This window comes from Chelonoidis abingdonii, chromosome 1 (assembly GCF_003597395.2).
Source record: "Chelonoidis abingdonii isolate Lonesome George chromosome 1, CheloAbing_2.0, whole genome shotgun sequence".
In the NCBI taxonomy this organism is placed as follows: domain Eukaryota; kingdom Metazoa; phylum Chordata; order Testudines; family Testudinidae; genus Chelonoidis; species Chelonoidis abingdonii.
The window spans coordinates 259,141,363-259,158,037 of NC_133769.1; the positions used below are offsets into that span (position 1 = coordinate 259,141,363).

A 16,675-nucleotide genomic window follows, 5' to 3' on the forward strand; every position below is an offset into this window, starting at 1 on the left:
GGTGCCCTGATTAGCCTGCCTTGATTGGCTGCAGGTGTTCTAATCAGCCTGTCTGCCTTAATTGGTTCTAGCAGGTTCCTGATTACTCTAGTGCAGCCCCTGCTCTGGTCACTCAGGGAAGAGAAAACTACTCACCCAGTGACCAGTATATTTGCCCTCCACCAAACTCCTGTACCCCACTGGCCTGGGTCTGTCACACAGTGCAGCTACACTAATGACTAGCCACCTATGGAATGCCAGCTGAACCACCAATGAACTTCACACAGTTGTAGCCATAGTAAATCTTCAGAACTGATTAACTAGAGTATAAAAATGAGCTATAAGAAAAGCTTTATAAAAAAACTGTGCTAAGGAAGCAGTTGTCAAGGTCTTCTATTGCCCATAACACACTTAAGTACACCTCTAACTTGATATAACACGACCCGATATAACACAAATTCGGATATAACGCGGTAAAGCAGTGCTCCGGAGGAGCGGAGCTGCGCGCTCCAGTGGATCAAAGCAAGCTCGATATCATGCAGTTTCACCTACAATGCGGTAAGATTTTTTGGCTCCCAAGGACAGCAGTATATCGAGATAGAGGTGTATATCCAAGGCCAAACCTGAAAGTTTCTTTCTGATAAAGTATTTTCTTACCTTTTCCAGGACTAAGGTTTTGGTCTATAAAAACCTTAAGCTCTCCATTGGCTTCGATTAGTCCAGCCTAGTAAAGAAAAAAAATAATAAATTTACATTTACAGTATCTGCAGAAGGCTGTAAGTTCTTTACTATTAATTTTAAAAGGTCTAATATAATTCGTTAAGACTTCTCCAACCCAAGTTTCCAGATTACAACTGCAACTAAATAACTATTGTATCTCCACCCCAAAATGGCTAACGAAGTATGTAGTAAATAAAATTTTGTGGAAAACAATTGTTCTTTAAAATACTTACATAGCATACTAACAACTATACTGGTGACATATTCCACAGAAAAAAAAAATCACTAAGGCCATCCCACAAGAAAACAAAGCAGGGAGACAGAAAAAAAAAACAGATTTCTACATCATTATTCAGAATGCTTATAGAATTGTCAGTAAAATTAAAATAAGCCTTGAATTAAGAATAAATGTCATAAGTATACATATATGTGCTTCCTCTTAATGATCAATAAACCTCAACTTCCTGAACTGAGTAACTACTAAACAGGTTAGTAGCCAGGCTCCACCTATCAACAGCTGGTAGAAAAGGACAAAAAACAACAAGGAGTCCGGTGGCACCTTAAAAACTAACAGATTTATTTGGGCATAAACTTTCATGGTAAAAAATCCCACTTCTTCAGATGCATGGAGTGAAAATTACAGACACAGGCATAAATATATATTATTGGCACATAAAGAGAAGGGAATTACCTTACAAGTGGAGAACCAATGTAAAAGGCCAATTCAGTCAGGGGGGATGTGGGCCACTCCCAATAATTGATGAGGAGGTGTCAATATCAAGAGAGGGGAAATTGCTTTTGTAGTGAGTCAGCCACACTCAGTCCCTATTCAAGCCCAAATTAATGCTGTTAAGTTTGCAAATTAATTGTAGCTCTGCAGTTTCTCTTTTAAGTCTGTTTTTGAAGGTTTTGTTGTTGAAGAATGGCTACTTTTGAAGAACGGCAACTGGGAGCGGGGGCGGGGAGAGCAGTGCCAGGGAGCTACAGGTGGGGAGGCAGCACCCATAGCATCGGGGGGGGGGGCACTTGGCACCTGCAGCAGCCAGGATTTGCTGGGGGGCACCCCCTGTGGGGGCTCAGAACTCCAGTCACTGCAATGACTAGGAGCTCCAGGGTCCCCTGGTGAGCGCAGCAGCTGGGAGTGAGCTGCAAGGGACTCCACCCCCCGAGGCAGCTGGGAACTGCAGGGCCCCTGCTGGTTGACAGCTCCAGCCCCGCCACCCTGGGGTGGAAGTGGAAAGTGTCATGGAAGTCACATATTCCATGATGTAAACTTCGCCTTACTGAATAGTTTCGGACCCAGGACTCACCCCCTAGAGGACCGCATTAGACATGCCTTGCCAATTTGACACAAACCATTGGTAACTACTTTTTGACTATGGTCTTTCAACCAGTTGTGCATCCATCTTACAGTAATTTCATCTAGACCACAAGGTGTATAATGTCTACTGCTTCCCCTCCTCCACTAGATCACTAATTCTATCAGAGAAGGAAATCAAGTTGGTTTGGGGTAATTTGTTCTTGACAAATCAACACTGACTATCCCTTATAACCCTATTTACTCCTGGGGGAATTCTGCACCACTGCATGAATGAATAATTAATGAACTGTCCATATTTTTAGTTTTTCGCGCAGAAAAAAAGCTTCTGCTGAAAAGCTGCTGCAGTTCCACCTTTTCCCCCCAACAGAGGGTGCTATGGTGATAGAACACAGCAGCAGCTCCCAGACAGCTAGGGAAGAGAGAAAACCTGCAGAGCCTTCTTCGCAGCAGGCCTTTGAGTCTTCAGCTGAATGGAGTGCTTCATTTTTTCTGCTGCTAAAAACCTCCATCCCTTCAAAGGCTAGGTCCTCTACAGTAATTTGATATGCCAGATGCTGGCAGCTATGAGGCCAGTCTCATCTTGACAAGAGATGGCTAACTGATGTCATGGCCATGTTGGATGCAGCCATGGCCATCTATAACAGTTCTCACCTCCATCTGGCCCTCTTATGTCCTGTAGCTTGCATCTTCAACAGGAAGGTAGTGTCTTTGGAGGAACTTCGTAACTCTTCCTCCCACATCCAACCAAGTAGGAAAAAGAGTGGCAGTATCTGCAAAAATCCCTTTGCCAGCTCCAGATACCATTGTTGATAGGGAGGGTGCTCCTGTCAGAGGTTGTGGAGCTCAGTATGTCACAGAACTTTTGGACTTTTCCTGGATCGCTATGTTTCAACATCCAATGTCTCTGATCTGTGACATGAGATCTTGGAATGCCTTGATGCCAGCAACTGCCCTTGTAGGAGACGGTGTGTCTACCTCATCTGGCCAGAATGTTCACTTTAGATAGCAGCAACCTGTGACAATCTCCTCACTGTTACAGCAGAATCGAGGCTACTAGCCCCTGATGGCAGAAAGTTTGTATGAGGAAGCGAAAGATGCACGCTGGATGCACACCATGCTCTGACCTAAAGGGCCTGAACTCACCATTCAGAAGTCCAAACAGTGGACTGAGGAGACCAGTAGGGTGGCTTGGTAACAGCACACAAAATACTTATCTCTTCTACCACACAGCCTTTGCCAGCAACAGGGTGAATATTTTAAAATAACGATTTTTTTTTTATTAAATCTGATTGTTTTGATAAAATGCTTCTTGAGAAAAAAACTTATCTAAAGATAGTTGTAATTAAGATACATTATAGCTCAAAGATACCTCATCATGGAATAGGGATTAGAATTTATAATTCTATAGTATGAGACAATATATTCATGGAATGTGTAAGAAGAGTTTTCTAAATGAGTTACAGTAGTTTATGGATTAAGGACCCAATCTTATGGGGTTCCAGAGGCTTCTGTATAGATTATTTAGGTTGAACTTTCTATCTACTGAATAAGACTCAGTGCTCAGTCTAGAAGATACCATCAGAGATGCTTAGTTTTGCAGTTCTCAAAACTGTGGATTTGTGTCTCCAGAGATAACACGCTTGTTAACAGCAAAAACGTTTAGTTAGTTATCTAACTAACCTACCACAACCCTCTTGCCCCTCTGCAAATGTGTACACAGAGTCAATCCCTTACCTCTCTCTAAGAGTGCAAAGTTTCAAAAAGTTCACTTAATAGAAGATTGTTGGGGGCACAATAGATCTGGACAAGGAGAAGAAGTCTGGAGATAAATATGAGAAGGGAGGAACAGGCAGTGGAAACAAAAATGAAACTGTTTGAGCAGCATATTCCAGAAGTCTTGAGGTCTGAGTGTAGCCTTCATCAATTTGAGATCTAGCATATCATTCTCTTACTAGAAGGGAAAACCTAGAATGGCAGGAGGCCGTAAAGAGAGACCCAGTTTGGGAATATTTTAATGAAGTTCCTCTACCTGTGGCTAAGACAGGCATGCATGCAAAAATGCAAACAGTGAAACAAAGAAATGAAAAGCCCAGTTGCTCAAATGAAACATAGTCATGAGGAAGCTGTGTTGATGAGGACGATGAAAGGAACATGTCTGAACATGCAGGACCTTCAGGTTGGTAAACATTTTTATTTCATACTTCTTCCTTAAGGACTGCCTGTCTTCCTTCTGGACAATTCTTGAATTCTCATGTTTGAGATACAAATATAGTTGTTACTCTATAGTACTATCATTTTAGATGCAGTTGTGATAGCAGATCTTCCTTTTACAATTTAAAGTAGTACTGAGTGTAAGTGAATGCAATGAGTAATACTAAAGCAGCAGTATGGTGGTAATAATTAAATAACTGCATTGACTTATTTTGTTTAGGAGAATCAGTCCTCAACATACAGGATTCTGAAGACTATCCACCTTCAAGAGCACCATCATTTTCTATAGTTCAGAGTAATATGCCAACGATAGTGTTTCAGTCACATCATGTATGTCACATAGCCACAGTATATCACCTGTTGCAAAAAGAAAAAAAAATCTCCATCATCCAGAAACCACCATAGATAAATTTGTAATCTGCTGTTACTTATCACAAAGGAGAGGCCATTGATGAAAAAATTGCCGTTGTTTATGCAACAAACTCTCCTTTCCGTTTGATTGGGAATCCACACTTCATTAATATGGTTCAGTCATTAAGACCAGGATACAGCCCACCCAACAGAGCAGATAGCACAGAAAAATTGCTGGATAAAGTGTATGAAAGAGAAATTGAGCAGTATGCAAAAGGTCCAGAGGGTAAAACTGTTAACTTGAGTCTTGATGGGTGGAGCAATATCCACAATGATCCTGTTGTATGTGCTTGTGTGACATCAGAAGAAATATCTTCCTTACAGAAACAACTGATAAATCAGGAAATGCACACACAGCAGAATACTTACAAGTAGCAGCAGTAAAAGCTGTAAAACTGTGAAAAAAAATTCAGAAGTCTAGTACACAGCTTGGTCACAGACAATGCTGCAAATGTATCCAAGATGAGAAGAAATTGTTTAGAAGAGTCCCAAGCTGATAACATACAGTTGCAGTGCTCATTTGATGCAACTTCTAGCCAAAGACTTCAGTGTTCCAGAAATAAAAGGCTAAATGTTGTTGAAATTGAAAAGTACTTCCATAACAACCACTTTGCAGCAGCTGCTCTGAAAAAAAGTGAGAGGAACCAAGCTAACTCTCCCACAAGATGTACAATGGAACTCAGTTGTGGACTGTTTTGAGCACTATATCAAGAACTTGCCTAATTCGATGATCATTTGTGAACAAAATTATGAAAAAATAGATGGCAGTGTCACAGCCAAAGTTCTCAACATTGGGCTTAAGAGAAATGTTGAACAGACGCTGAGTACTTTGTAGCCTATTTCTGTAGCTCTGAACAAAATGCAGGGAAATGGCTGTTTTATTGCTGACGCTATTGAAAATCTTGAAGGAACTGAGTGAGATCTTTAAAAAGAGAAATATAGGACAGAATTAAATTACAAGCATTAAAAAAAATGAATAGGATGAACACTATCTCCAGGTCATTTTCTAGCAAATATTCTCAATACTCAGTAGCAGGGTCAAACCTTAACTGCTGAAGAAGAGGAGTTGGCTAGGACGTGGACATCCTGCAATCATCCCTCCATAATGCCAACTATAATAAACTTCAGAGCTAAGGGTGAACCATTCAAGAAATATATGTTTGTCGATGATGTTTTAAAGAAAGTCACACCAGTGAACTGGTGGAAGTCAATTAAGCACTTGGATTCAGAGGCTGTTGAAGTGATAATCTCACTTTTAATAGCACTAGCTGCTTCTGCTGATGTAGAAGGAATATTTTCTTCCTTTGGACTAACTCATTCCAAACTGAGAAATCATTTGGGACTTGAAAAAGCAGGAAAGCTTGTTTTTCTTTTCCAGATTGTGAACAAACAGAAAAATGAAGGTGAAGACAACTGAGTTAGCTGCAGAAGCCAATATTTTAAGTTTCTCATGTTGACCTGGCTGACACCGATTTATTTATTTTTTAATATTTCATTTAACTATTTTAATTACAAATAATTTTAACAAAAACAAACCTGATTTTAAAAAACTTGAATGTTTAAATTCAGTAATTCATATGCTTGTTTTGTTAAAATAGTATGTTTGCTGTTGAAGAAAAATATCCAGAATACATAACGTTGTTGTTTTAGTTAAATAAAACAATTTAAATGTCTGTCTGGTGATGTTCTCCTCCTAATACAGCATGGCAAGAAAATCCTCCAAATATTAATTAGCCTCTGCTGAATTGCAGATAGTTCACCTCCCAATAACTTCATAAATATCTGCTTCAATTACCTTTGGTAAATGAAATAACTAAACTAGAGGTCAGCAATCTCTGGCATGCAGCTTGCCTGGATGCTTACTTTACTGGGCCGGGCCAGTTTGTTTACTTGCCGCGTCGGCAGGTTCGGCAGACCGCAGCTCCCACTGGCCACAGTTCGCCGTCCCAGACCAACAGGGGCAGTGGAAAGCGGCGTGGGAGAGGGCTGTGCTGTCCGCATCTTCCCACCACCCACACTGGCCTGGGACGGCGAACCGTGGCCAGTGGGAGCCGCAAACAGCCGAACCTGCCGACGTGGCACGTAAACAAACTGGCTCGGCCCACCAAGGTGCTTACCCTGGCGAGCCGCGTGCCAGATGTTGCTGATCCCTGAACTAAACAATCAATCATTCATTTTCTGATACAGCTGTAAAAGTAATCTGAAAAGTTTTCAAAATAAATCACTTTAAAAATAGTGTGTACCGTCTAAAAATGAAACCTACATCTCTGAGTTGTAAAGAATACGTATCAAGGTTGTAACAACCAAACAAGAATGCACTTTTATGCAGAAATCCATGATTAAATTGAGGTCTTCCCGACTAGTGATTTAAATCAAATCCACCCTAGCCAGCAACACTCCTATGGAGCCTCAAATGTAAATTAAAAACTACCTCCACCCCTCCCTGGTGGAATCCCCAGGGATTGAAGAAGTGCAAACGGACAGCCCTTTTTCAGGCATAAGTTCTCCTTTCCAAATATAGATGCTACAGCTGGTGCAGGAAGGCTGGAATTAAAACTCCCATATACCATCAAGAGTTAGTCAAGCTCAATTAATTGCTAACTGTCAATCAGATTGCCTTTGCACATGTGCAGTTTCCTAGTTATTTCATTTATTTATTCATTTAACTCAAATCAGGCAACTTTTCAGATAGCTTTTTATAGCTGAGTTGACTGAAGCTCGACTTCTAGAATATCACAAAAATGAGTCAATTTTTCTGTAAGAATCTAGGACCATGATACCTGCTAGAACTTTGGCCTTTTAGACTATTCTTGAAGCAATACTTAGCTGTACTTATAGTTTAGAACTGCAGAAAGAAACTTATTGCTTTGATTACATCTTGCTCCTTATCCCCACCTTTTGAGCCACATTTGCATAGGCGCTGACTCTGTGGGTGCTCCAAAGCTAGAGCACCCATGAGGAAAAAATAGTGGGTGTACAGCACCCACCAGCGCCCCCGCTGATCAGCGCCTCCCGCCTGCCAGTGATCACCTCTTCAGTGGCATGCAGGAGGCACTGGAGGGGAGGGAGAGGAATGAGGGCAGTGTGTACTCAGGGGCGAAAACTGGCAGTGCAAGAGCCTTGGAGGAAAGGGTGGAGTGGAGCAGGGCCTTGGGCGGAGCAGGGGTCAAGCAACCCTCAGGAAACCAGAAAGTCGCTGCCTCTGCACACTTGTATTATCTAATTGCTCTGAAACTTACTTTTGTTTCCACTGAAATCACTCTGCTCAGCAACAGCAGATTATACTGTCCACAGCCCACACAAAGTTAAATCACTGCCTTGTCTCTTTCTTTCACCAAAGAAAACTTAAGAGTCTATAGCTAAAATGCAGTGCAAATCATATTTCTAAGAGGTCAAAACCTCTTAAGATATTTTTAGGTTCTAAAATACATGTGGGCCAGTGGCCAATAACAGATCTCTCCGCTGGACAAGTTGCCAATAACAATAGTTTTCTTCTCTTGTAGGGAGCAGACAAATGAGCACAGAATCTCCTGTGTTCACCCAAGACTACATAAAGAACTCAATATCATGCAAGTGACTTAAGCACTTGGTCTGCTAGTCTAAGCAAGCATGAAGAGCAGGAGTGACAAGAGTTTCATTAACTCATTATACTGGGCTGCTCCTCCAAATTTCACTCCTTTACCACTACTATACTGTTATTCTTTGGGGAATTCTGTGCCAAAAAAATAAAAATTCTGCAACAAAAAATTAAAAATTATGTGCACAATATTTTCAAATTCTGCAAAATTCTGCATATTTTTGTCAAAACAACAATATAATCACACCAGTTTTAACTTTTCTTAGTCATTTATTTCAAAATATCTGTCAGCAAGTATTCAGGAAATGCTTGACAAACAGATTCTTAATTAGGCATATTACTCAAAGTTCTGTATTAATAATTCATTTAAACTACAGTATAGAACCATATTTCCCGCACTTCTCAGAAGCAATTCAAAGGTTTGAGGGAGTCAGGGGTAACGGAGGAGCTCAGGGAGAGGGAAGTAAATTGCTAGGAAGGACCGGGATGTCAACTTGGAGGATGGTTAGGTATGGGTCGGAAAAGTATGGAACAATTTTTTAAATTTGGGGGTGGGGGGTGTTAGGGAGCTTCCCCCATGCAGCTCCTAGCTGGCCCCTAACCTCTCTCATTCAGTCAGGCACATCTGCCTGTCCCCATGTGTTCTTGCATCTTCATGTGTCCTTGCAGCCTCTGTCCATGTGTCCCTCCACCTCCACTCAGACATCCACTCCTCACATCTCCATGTGGCCCTATACCCATCTCCCGACCCCTATGTGGCTCTGTGCACCCACCCAGCCATTACCCTGCCCTTATGGGTCCTTGTATCGCCTCCACCCGTTCCCATGTCTCTGTGCCTCCACCCAGCCACCCCCATACATTTCTGTCCCCCCATTCAGCCATCCCCATCCCTGTACCCCCTCCCCCTGTCCCTATGTGTCACTGCGTCCCCACTCAGCCACCCCCTGTGCCTATGTGGCCCTGCACCTCCCTCCCCCATCACCACGTGGCCCTTTACCTCCACTCCCATTCTACCTCTGCCCCAGTCTGTCCTCCCACACTAGCCCTTATGAGTCCCTGTCCGACTCCCTAGCAGCCTCATGCCATCTGCCTTCCCATAGCCCATCTCTTGACCTGGCCTGATGGGACCTGTGAAGACGACAGACAGGTTATTTCTCTTCCCTAGCCGGCTGGGAGCTGCTGCTGTGTTCTATCACCACAATGCCCTCTGGTGTGAAAAAGGCAGAACTACAGCAACATTTCAGCAGAAGCTTTTTTCTGTGCAAAAAAATTAGAAGTATGCATAGCTAATTAATTATGCACATGCTCAGAATTCTCCCAGAAGAACTCTGGAGCTGACAGTTGATAGTCTCAGGTCTTGCTGCTCGAACAGACGGCATCCTCCAAAAGTAACTGTCATAAGTAGATAAGTAAGGGTTAATGTTTCTTTTACCTGAGAAGGGTGAACAAAGGGAACCAAACACCTGACCAGAGGACCAATTCAGAGAACTGGATTTTTTTTAAGTCAGGGGTGGGAATTGGGACTCTGGGTCTTTGTTTCTCCGGCTGTGTGGAGACATCTTTCCTTCTATCTCCAAGCTCTTTCTGCTCTTCTGTTACCAAGTGTAAGTACAAAGGAAAGCAATAGGTTGATATTGTAAGTTGTATTTACATGTGTGTAATTGCTGGACTGGTTTAAATGGCTATTTTTTGAATCAGACTGTGTATTCCTAATTCTTATAAGCAAGCCTGTAATTGACATCTTAATGCAGTAGGTATATTTTTTCTGTATTTCTTTCTTTTATAAAAAGTTTCTTTTTAAACCTGGTTGAGGTTTTTTGGTTTTTCTCTGGTTAGGCTACAGGAAGGGGGAGTGGAACATCTCTTCATGTTAGCTTTACTAGGTTTGAATGCATCGCCTTAGGAGAGGTTGATTGGCCTCTTCGTTTGTATTCAAGGAGTTAAGTACTGCATCGCCCAGGGTCACCCAGGGAGGGAAGCTGGGGATCAGATAACAAGGAGACAAGGGGAAGGAACTTGTTTTCCCATTTGAGATAGAAGACTCAGGGGTTCTGGGTCTTGGGGGTCCCCCAGGGATGATTTTGGGGGGCTTCAGTGTACCAGGCACTGAATCCTGGTTCGTGGCAGCGAGATCAGAGCCAAGCTGGGTATAAGTTGGGGGAGTTCATGTTAAGCCCCAAATTTTGGATGCTAAGGTCCAGATTTGGGACAGAGGCTTTACCACAAACTGCAACCTGCTTTTCAAAGAGAGAGCAACTCAAGTCATGGTCATCCCAGATGCTTTACATGCACAGAACACTGGGAAGGGGTACTAAAGGTGCCCTCAGGTGGGGACGGGGATGTGCAGCTGACACTCCGGGCAGGACGCACAGTACCTTCGCACTTCATGTACTCCAGGCCAGAAAAACCGTCGTAGGACTCGTGCCAGGGTCTTCCTCTACCCCCAAATGCCTCAAGAAGATGACTATGAGCAAGACTTAACACAGCGTTCTGGTGTTTTTGAGGTACTAGGATCTGCTATACCTTCTGCCCCTGTACTGGTGCAACCCGGTATAAGAGATGCTTCTTCATTATGAAGTAGGGTGCTGGTCTCTGGGTTCCTTCCACGGGACCCCATCTATTTCAGTCACCTCCTTCCTAATGTTGTCATACCTTGGGTCTTCAGCCTGTCCCATCCAAAATTTCCTCTTCTGGGCTAATCTGCCCAAGATCTAGGGGCCCAGTCTCTGTTGCTTCTACTGGTTCAGAAGTGCTAGGGCGGGGATCAGATTCAGGTGCTTCTCCCTCCTGGGTGGCCTCCTTTGCAGCTGTTGGGTCCACCTACCAATGAGAGCAACCATCTGGCTTTGAGTCAGTATTCGGGTTCCCAAGGCTTTAGCTGCCCTCTTTTCCTTTTTGACTTTCTACCATGTCTGGGAATGGAAAATAAATCTGGGGATATTTCAGAGAAGACTAGGGGTTGACAGTCTACTGTGGATGCCTCACTAACTTCAGGGTTCCCCTTTGCCTCCAATCCTCCTACTGGGAGTAAGTTTCCAAACCCTGAGAAGTCCCTCCCTATAAGCCCTGGGTATGGGAGTTTAGGGACTACACCTGCTGCTACCTCAGTAGTGTTCCCCGAACCTCAAATTTTACTGGGATGGTGGGGTAATAACCAACTGTCCCATGGACGCATGTTATCCCTGTACACTTAGCCTGCAGCAGCTGACTACACTTGGTGAGTTTCCCCGAGACAAGCGTGATAGCACTCCCCGAATCAACCAGTGCCGTGGTCTCTACCCCATTTAGATTCACTGGTCTGGTGTACATATGTGAGGTTAGTGAGACTCCAACAAGGTGGATTAGGAAGCATGAGTCTGCCCAGTTGCCCAGGTTACACTGCATCGGCTCCTCAGCACTGGGACACTGTGAGCTACGTGTCCCCACTCCCCGCAGGCATAACATCTGTATGGAGCCCTAGGCATTCCCCAGTCTCTTGGTTTGGGCCATCCAACATCATGATCCTCTTCTCCCTCATACTCCGACTCTTTGGGGCCTCTGGCGGGCCTTCAGCCCCTCTCTTTTTCCACCTAGGCCCTCTTGGTGGCCCAGTCACCTGAGCTCTAGGGTTTGGTGCTGCTAGTTTAACCCGGGATGCCTCTTCTTAACTGGTCAGGTCAGCTCCCTCACTGTCCTTCGCCTCTCTACCAGTGCAACCACCTCATCATAGGTGGAGAGTTCGTTCTGGCTTACCCAGGCACGAAGGTCTGGCGGTAGTCCCCTCATATATCGGTTGATAACCAGAACCTCTACTATCTCTTCTGGACTCCGTTAGCAACCACTTTCATGCGAGATGGATGATGTCATACAATTGGGACCACGGGGTTTTGTTTTACTGGTACCTCCACTCGTGATACCGTTGGGCCCACACTGTGGTCGTTACCCGATCTGGCCAGGATCTCTGCTTTCAGCTGGGGGCAGTCTGCTGCAGCCACTTCAGACAGATCATAGTAGGCCTTCTGGGCCTCCCCACACAGGAATGGGGCAAGGATCCAAGACCACTGATCTCGGTGCCAGGCCTCCCGTAGGGCTGTCCTCTCAAAGACCAGAAGGTATGCTTCTACATCATCCTCCTGCGTCATTTTCTGCAGCCAATGGCTGGCCCGTATGATCTGCGTCCCAACATGGCCACGGTTCAGCTCTGTAAGGGTCTTTACCTGGTTTACCAGTTCCCGCAACATAGCCCAGTCTTGAGAAGCCTGGTCCATCAGCAGGCAATTAGTCTCTTGCTGCAACCACACTGCCTCCTGTTGGGCAGCTGCCTGGACACAGGTAGCCTTCTGCTGGGCCACCGTAGCTTGTATCAATGCTTGTACTAAGTCATCCATTGTAGTGAAAAAAAAAAAAAAATAAACCCTCCATGTTTGGTTTTTTTTTTAAATCACTCTCCTCCTTCTGACGCGCTGTGGACACCAATTGTGACAAAGTTCCTCCGCTACCTTGGTGGGTCCTGCACTTATTGGCAGATTTGCTCACCTCAGTGATCTCACCCACAGTCTGGATCAACTCCTCCTGTGTCTGATCAGGAGTTGGGAGGTCTGGGGGGAAACTCAGGCCCACCCTCTACTTCGGGTTCCAGCCCAGGGCCCTGTGGATTGCAGCTGTCTATAGTGCCTCTTGTAACAGCTGCAGGACAGCTACAACTCCCTGAGTTACTTCCCCATCGCCTCCTCCAAACACCTTCTTTATCTTCACCACAGGACCTTCCTCCTGGTGTCTGATAGCACTTGCACTCCGTAGTCCTCCAGCAGCACACTCTCCCACCCTCAGCTCCTCGTGCCTCTTGCCCCAGCCCAGAGACCCTCCTGCACTCCAAACCCCGCAGCCCCCTCCTCCCAGCTCCTCACACGCACTTCCTCTCCTCTGGTTCCCTCTGGCCTGACTGGAGTGAGCTCCTTTTTAAACCCAGGTGCCCTGATTAGCTGGCCTTAATTAGCTGCAGGTGACCTAATCAGCCTGTCTGCCTTAATTGGTTCTAGCAGGTTCCTGATTATTCTAGTGCAGCCCCTGCTCTGGTCACTCAGGGAACAGAAACTACTCATCCAGTGACCAGTATATTTGTCCTCTATCAGACTCCTGTACCCCACTGGTCTGAGTCTCTCACAATGGACGGAGTTTTACTAAAGACTGTCTGGAAAGAGTTGGTCCATCTGAGAGTTGCAGAGTACCCCTGTGACAACTACAGCAATTGCCTACATGGAAACTGATATGAAGAAAGCAATTATGCATATTTGACTGTTTAATGCAGTAAGTGTTTTGTCACCACACATGAATTCCTTCTACCTGGCCCTCTTCTCCCCTGGGCACATTGCATGGCTGTATTACTCCTCCTCTCCTTTGAGCATTCTTTGTCAACTAATAGTTCTAATTCTTGAGAGCAGCTCCAGTTTCTTTTCTTCCTCCTAGGTAGCAGAGACTCCCAACAGAGACAGACACAAACCACCTGTTTTCCAACTGCTTTTGCAGACCTCCAGAGTTTTCTCCGCAATTAATGAAACTGAAAATGGGGAGCACTAGCACCATTCTGCCAGTTGGCTCTCCACCCAACTGTTTAAGAACTGCTACACTACTACATTTTTGAACGATTTATGATTAATAAGTGTTTCCTTCTCTATTTTCAGACATCAATTCCAATATACAAGTGACCAACACCTTTTCCTGGTATCGGATTAGAGATAGCAGATGGCTATTCATTTACTAATTATCTTCCCACCAATGCACAATTATTCCTGACTCCCCATATTAGTGTCGTGTCCAGTCTAGCTTGAAGTGTTCCAAAAGATGCAAATTTCACCACTTCCCTTAGGAGAATATTGGACAGCTTGATAATGCTCACGGTAAGTATATTCAAGGACAAAGATTCCTAAGTATTCCCCTTTCTTAATTGCACCCTATTAATCTTGCTAGACCTCACTATCTTGTGATGAATCTGCTGAGTGTTAATAGGTCAGAGGATAGAGTGTTATATCCACTAAGGGAAAATCTGCTGCAGCTCTTATGACTCCTGAATGAAGGGTGATAGGTCAACCTAGAGAAGAAGATCCCATGGCAGTTGGGAGGACAGCTGGAAACCTTTAAAAAGCCAACTCCTAAGCGACAAGAGGAGCTAGTGAACAGGAGCAGCTAACAGGGGAGTTTTGAGGGAGAATGAGAGGGGGGAAGGAGGGGCTAGAATAGCTACACTTAACCTTCTTTAAACTTAATGCCAAAAACACCAATTGATAAAAACAAAACTTCAACAAAGCAATGAGCTGCAGAAGTAAAAAGAGAATGCAGGCAAAAGTCCAGCAACGGAGTGGGGGCTATCCAGTTTATTGCACCAATGTAGCATGTACGATTACCTGCCGTATGGGCAGGTGGCATATGTGTGCATTCAGTGTAGGAAGCTCCAGATCCTCACAGACTGTGTACGGGCTTTGGAGATCGGAGTGGCTGAAACAGAGGAACTAAGGGAGATAGAGGTACATAGATGAGACCTTCCGGACACAGTAGAATTGTTCCATCCCCAGTCTGACCTCCTCTGTGCTGTTGAGGAGGAAGAAAGTCTCAGGGAACAAGAACATCCAACTGGAGCAGAGGGAAACAATCCTTAGTTGGGACTCTCCTTCCAGATGATGTTGTGGTATCCTCTCGCACTGAGGATACCTCCCCAGGGGAGCGAACTCCAGTTATCGGGAAGAGATAGGTAATAGTCTTTGAGGGAATTTGATCATTAACAACATAGATAGCTGGGTTTGCAAAGACCAGGAGAACTGCATGGTGACTTGCCTGCCTGGCGCGAAGGTTGTGAATCTCTGGAAACATCTAGACTTACGTGTACTGCTGGAGAGGAGCCGATGGTTGTGGTACATGTAGGTGCCAATGACATAAGGAAGGAAAGGAGAAAGGTCCAGGAGACCAAATTTAGGCTGCTAGGTAAGAGATGGAAGTCCAGAGCCTCCATGATAGCATTCTCTGAAATGCTTCCAGTTCCACGTGCAGGGCCAGTTAGATAGGTAGAACTGCAGGGTCTCAATGCATGGATGAAACAATGGTATAGGGAAAAGGGGTTTAGATTTATTAGGAACTGGGGAAACTTGAGCCTATACAGGAAGGATGGGCTCCATCTAAACCAAAATGGAACCAGATTGCTGACACTTAAAATTTAAAAGGTCACAGCAGTTTTTAAACTAAGAGCTGGAGGAAACCCAACAGGTATGGAGGAGCACATGGTTCGGACAGAGACATCTCTTAGGGGAGGATGTATTAATGGAGATTCTCTATGTCCTAGTATGGAGGAGAGGATAGACAGTGATAAAATACAGGTAGGATCTGATGAGAAACAGTCAAATGGAAAAGAGGCCTATTCAATTATCTCACGTAATGGCAGACAGCTAAAAAGTGACAAGTTTTTAAAGTGCTTACATACAAATGCTAGAAGTCTAAATAAGATGTGTGAACTACAGTGCCACATATTAAATGAGAATATTGATAAAATAGGCACCACAGAAACTTGGTGGAATGAGGATAATCAGTAGGACACAGTAGTGCCAGGGTACAAAATATATCAGAAGGTCAGAACAGGTTGTGCTGGTGGGGGACTGGCACTATATGTACAAAAAAAAAAAAAAATCAGAATCATATGAAGTAAAAATCTTAAATGAACCAAACTATACCATAGAAGCTTTATAGATAGTAATCCCATACTCTAATAAGAATATAGCAGTAAGGATGTATTACCAACCACCTGCACAGGATGGGGATAGTGACTGTGAAATGCACAGGGAGATTAGAGAAGCTATAAAAATAAAAAAACTCAATAATAAGGGAGGATTTCAATGATCCCCACATTGATTGGGTACGTCACCTCAGGACAGGATGCAGAGATTAAGGTTCTTGACATCTTAAGTGACTGCTTTTTGGAGCAGCTAGTCCTGGAACCCACGAGAGGAGAGGCAATTCTTGATTTAGTCTTAAGTGCAGCACAGGATCTGGTCCAAGCAGTGATTACAGCTGGACCACTTGGTAATAAGAACCATAATACAATTAAATTTAACATCCCTGTGGTGGGGAAACCACCACAACAGTCCAACACTGTACCATTTAGTTTCAGAAAGGGGGACTACACAAAAATGAGGAAGTTAATTAAACAGAAATTTAAAAGGCACAGTGTCATAAGAACATAAAAACGGCCATACCGGGTCAGACCAAAGGTCTATCTAGCCCAGTATCTGTCTACCGACAGTGGCCAATGCCAGGTGCCCCAGAGGGAGTGAACCTGACAGCCAATGATCGAGTGATCTCTCTCCTGCCATCCATCTCCATCCTCTGATGAACAGAGGCTAGGGACACCATTCTTTACCATTCCTGGCTAATAGCCATTTATGGATTTAGCCACCATGAATTTATCCAGTTCCTTTTTAAACACTGTTATAGTC

The 16,675-nt window shown here is 44.1% G+C and overlaps 1 protein-coding gene across 5 annotated transcripts in view; it reads right to left on the reverse strand.

Moving 5' to 3' along the window:
* TFDP1 (transcription factor Dp-1) overlaps window positions 1-16,675 on the reverse strand; it is a 135,958-nt gene that overhangs the window by 107,215 nt on the left and 12,068 nt on the right. For all 5 annotated transcript variants that reach the window (XM_032777825.2, XM_032777826.2, XM_075061417.1 and 2 more), the window contains exon 3: window positions 637-703. In XM_032777825.2, the coding sequence (XP_032633716.1) occupies window positions 637-703 (67 nt within the window). The remainder of the gene's footprint in view (window positions 1-636; window positions 704-16,675) is intronic.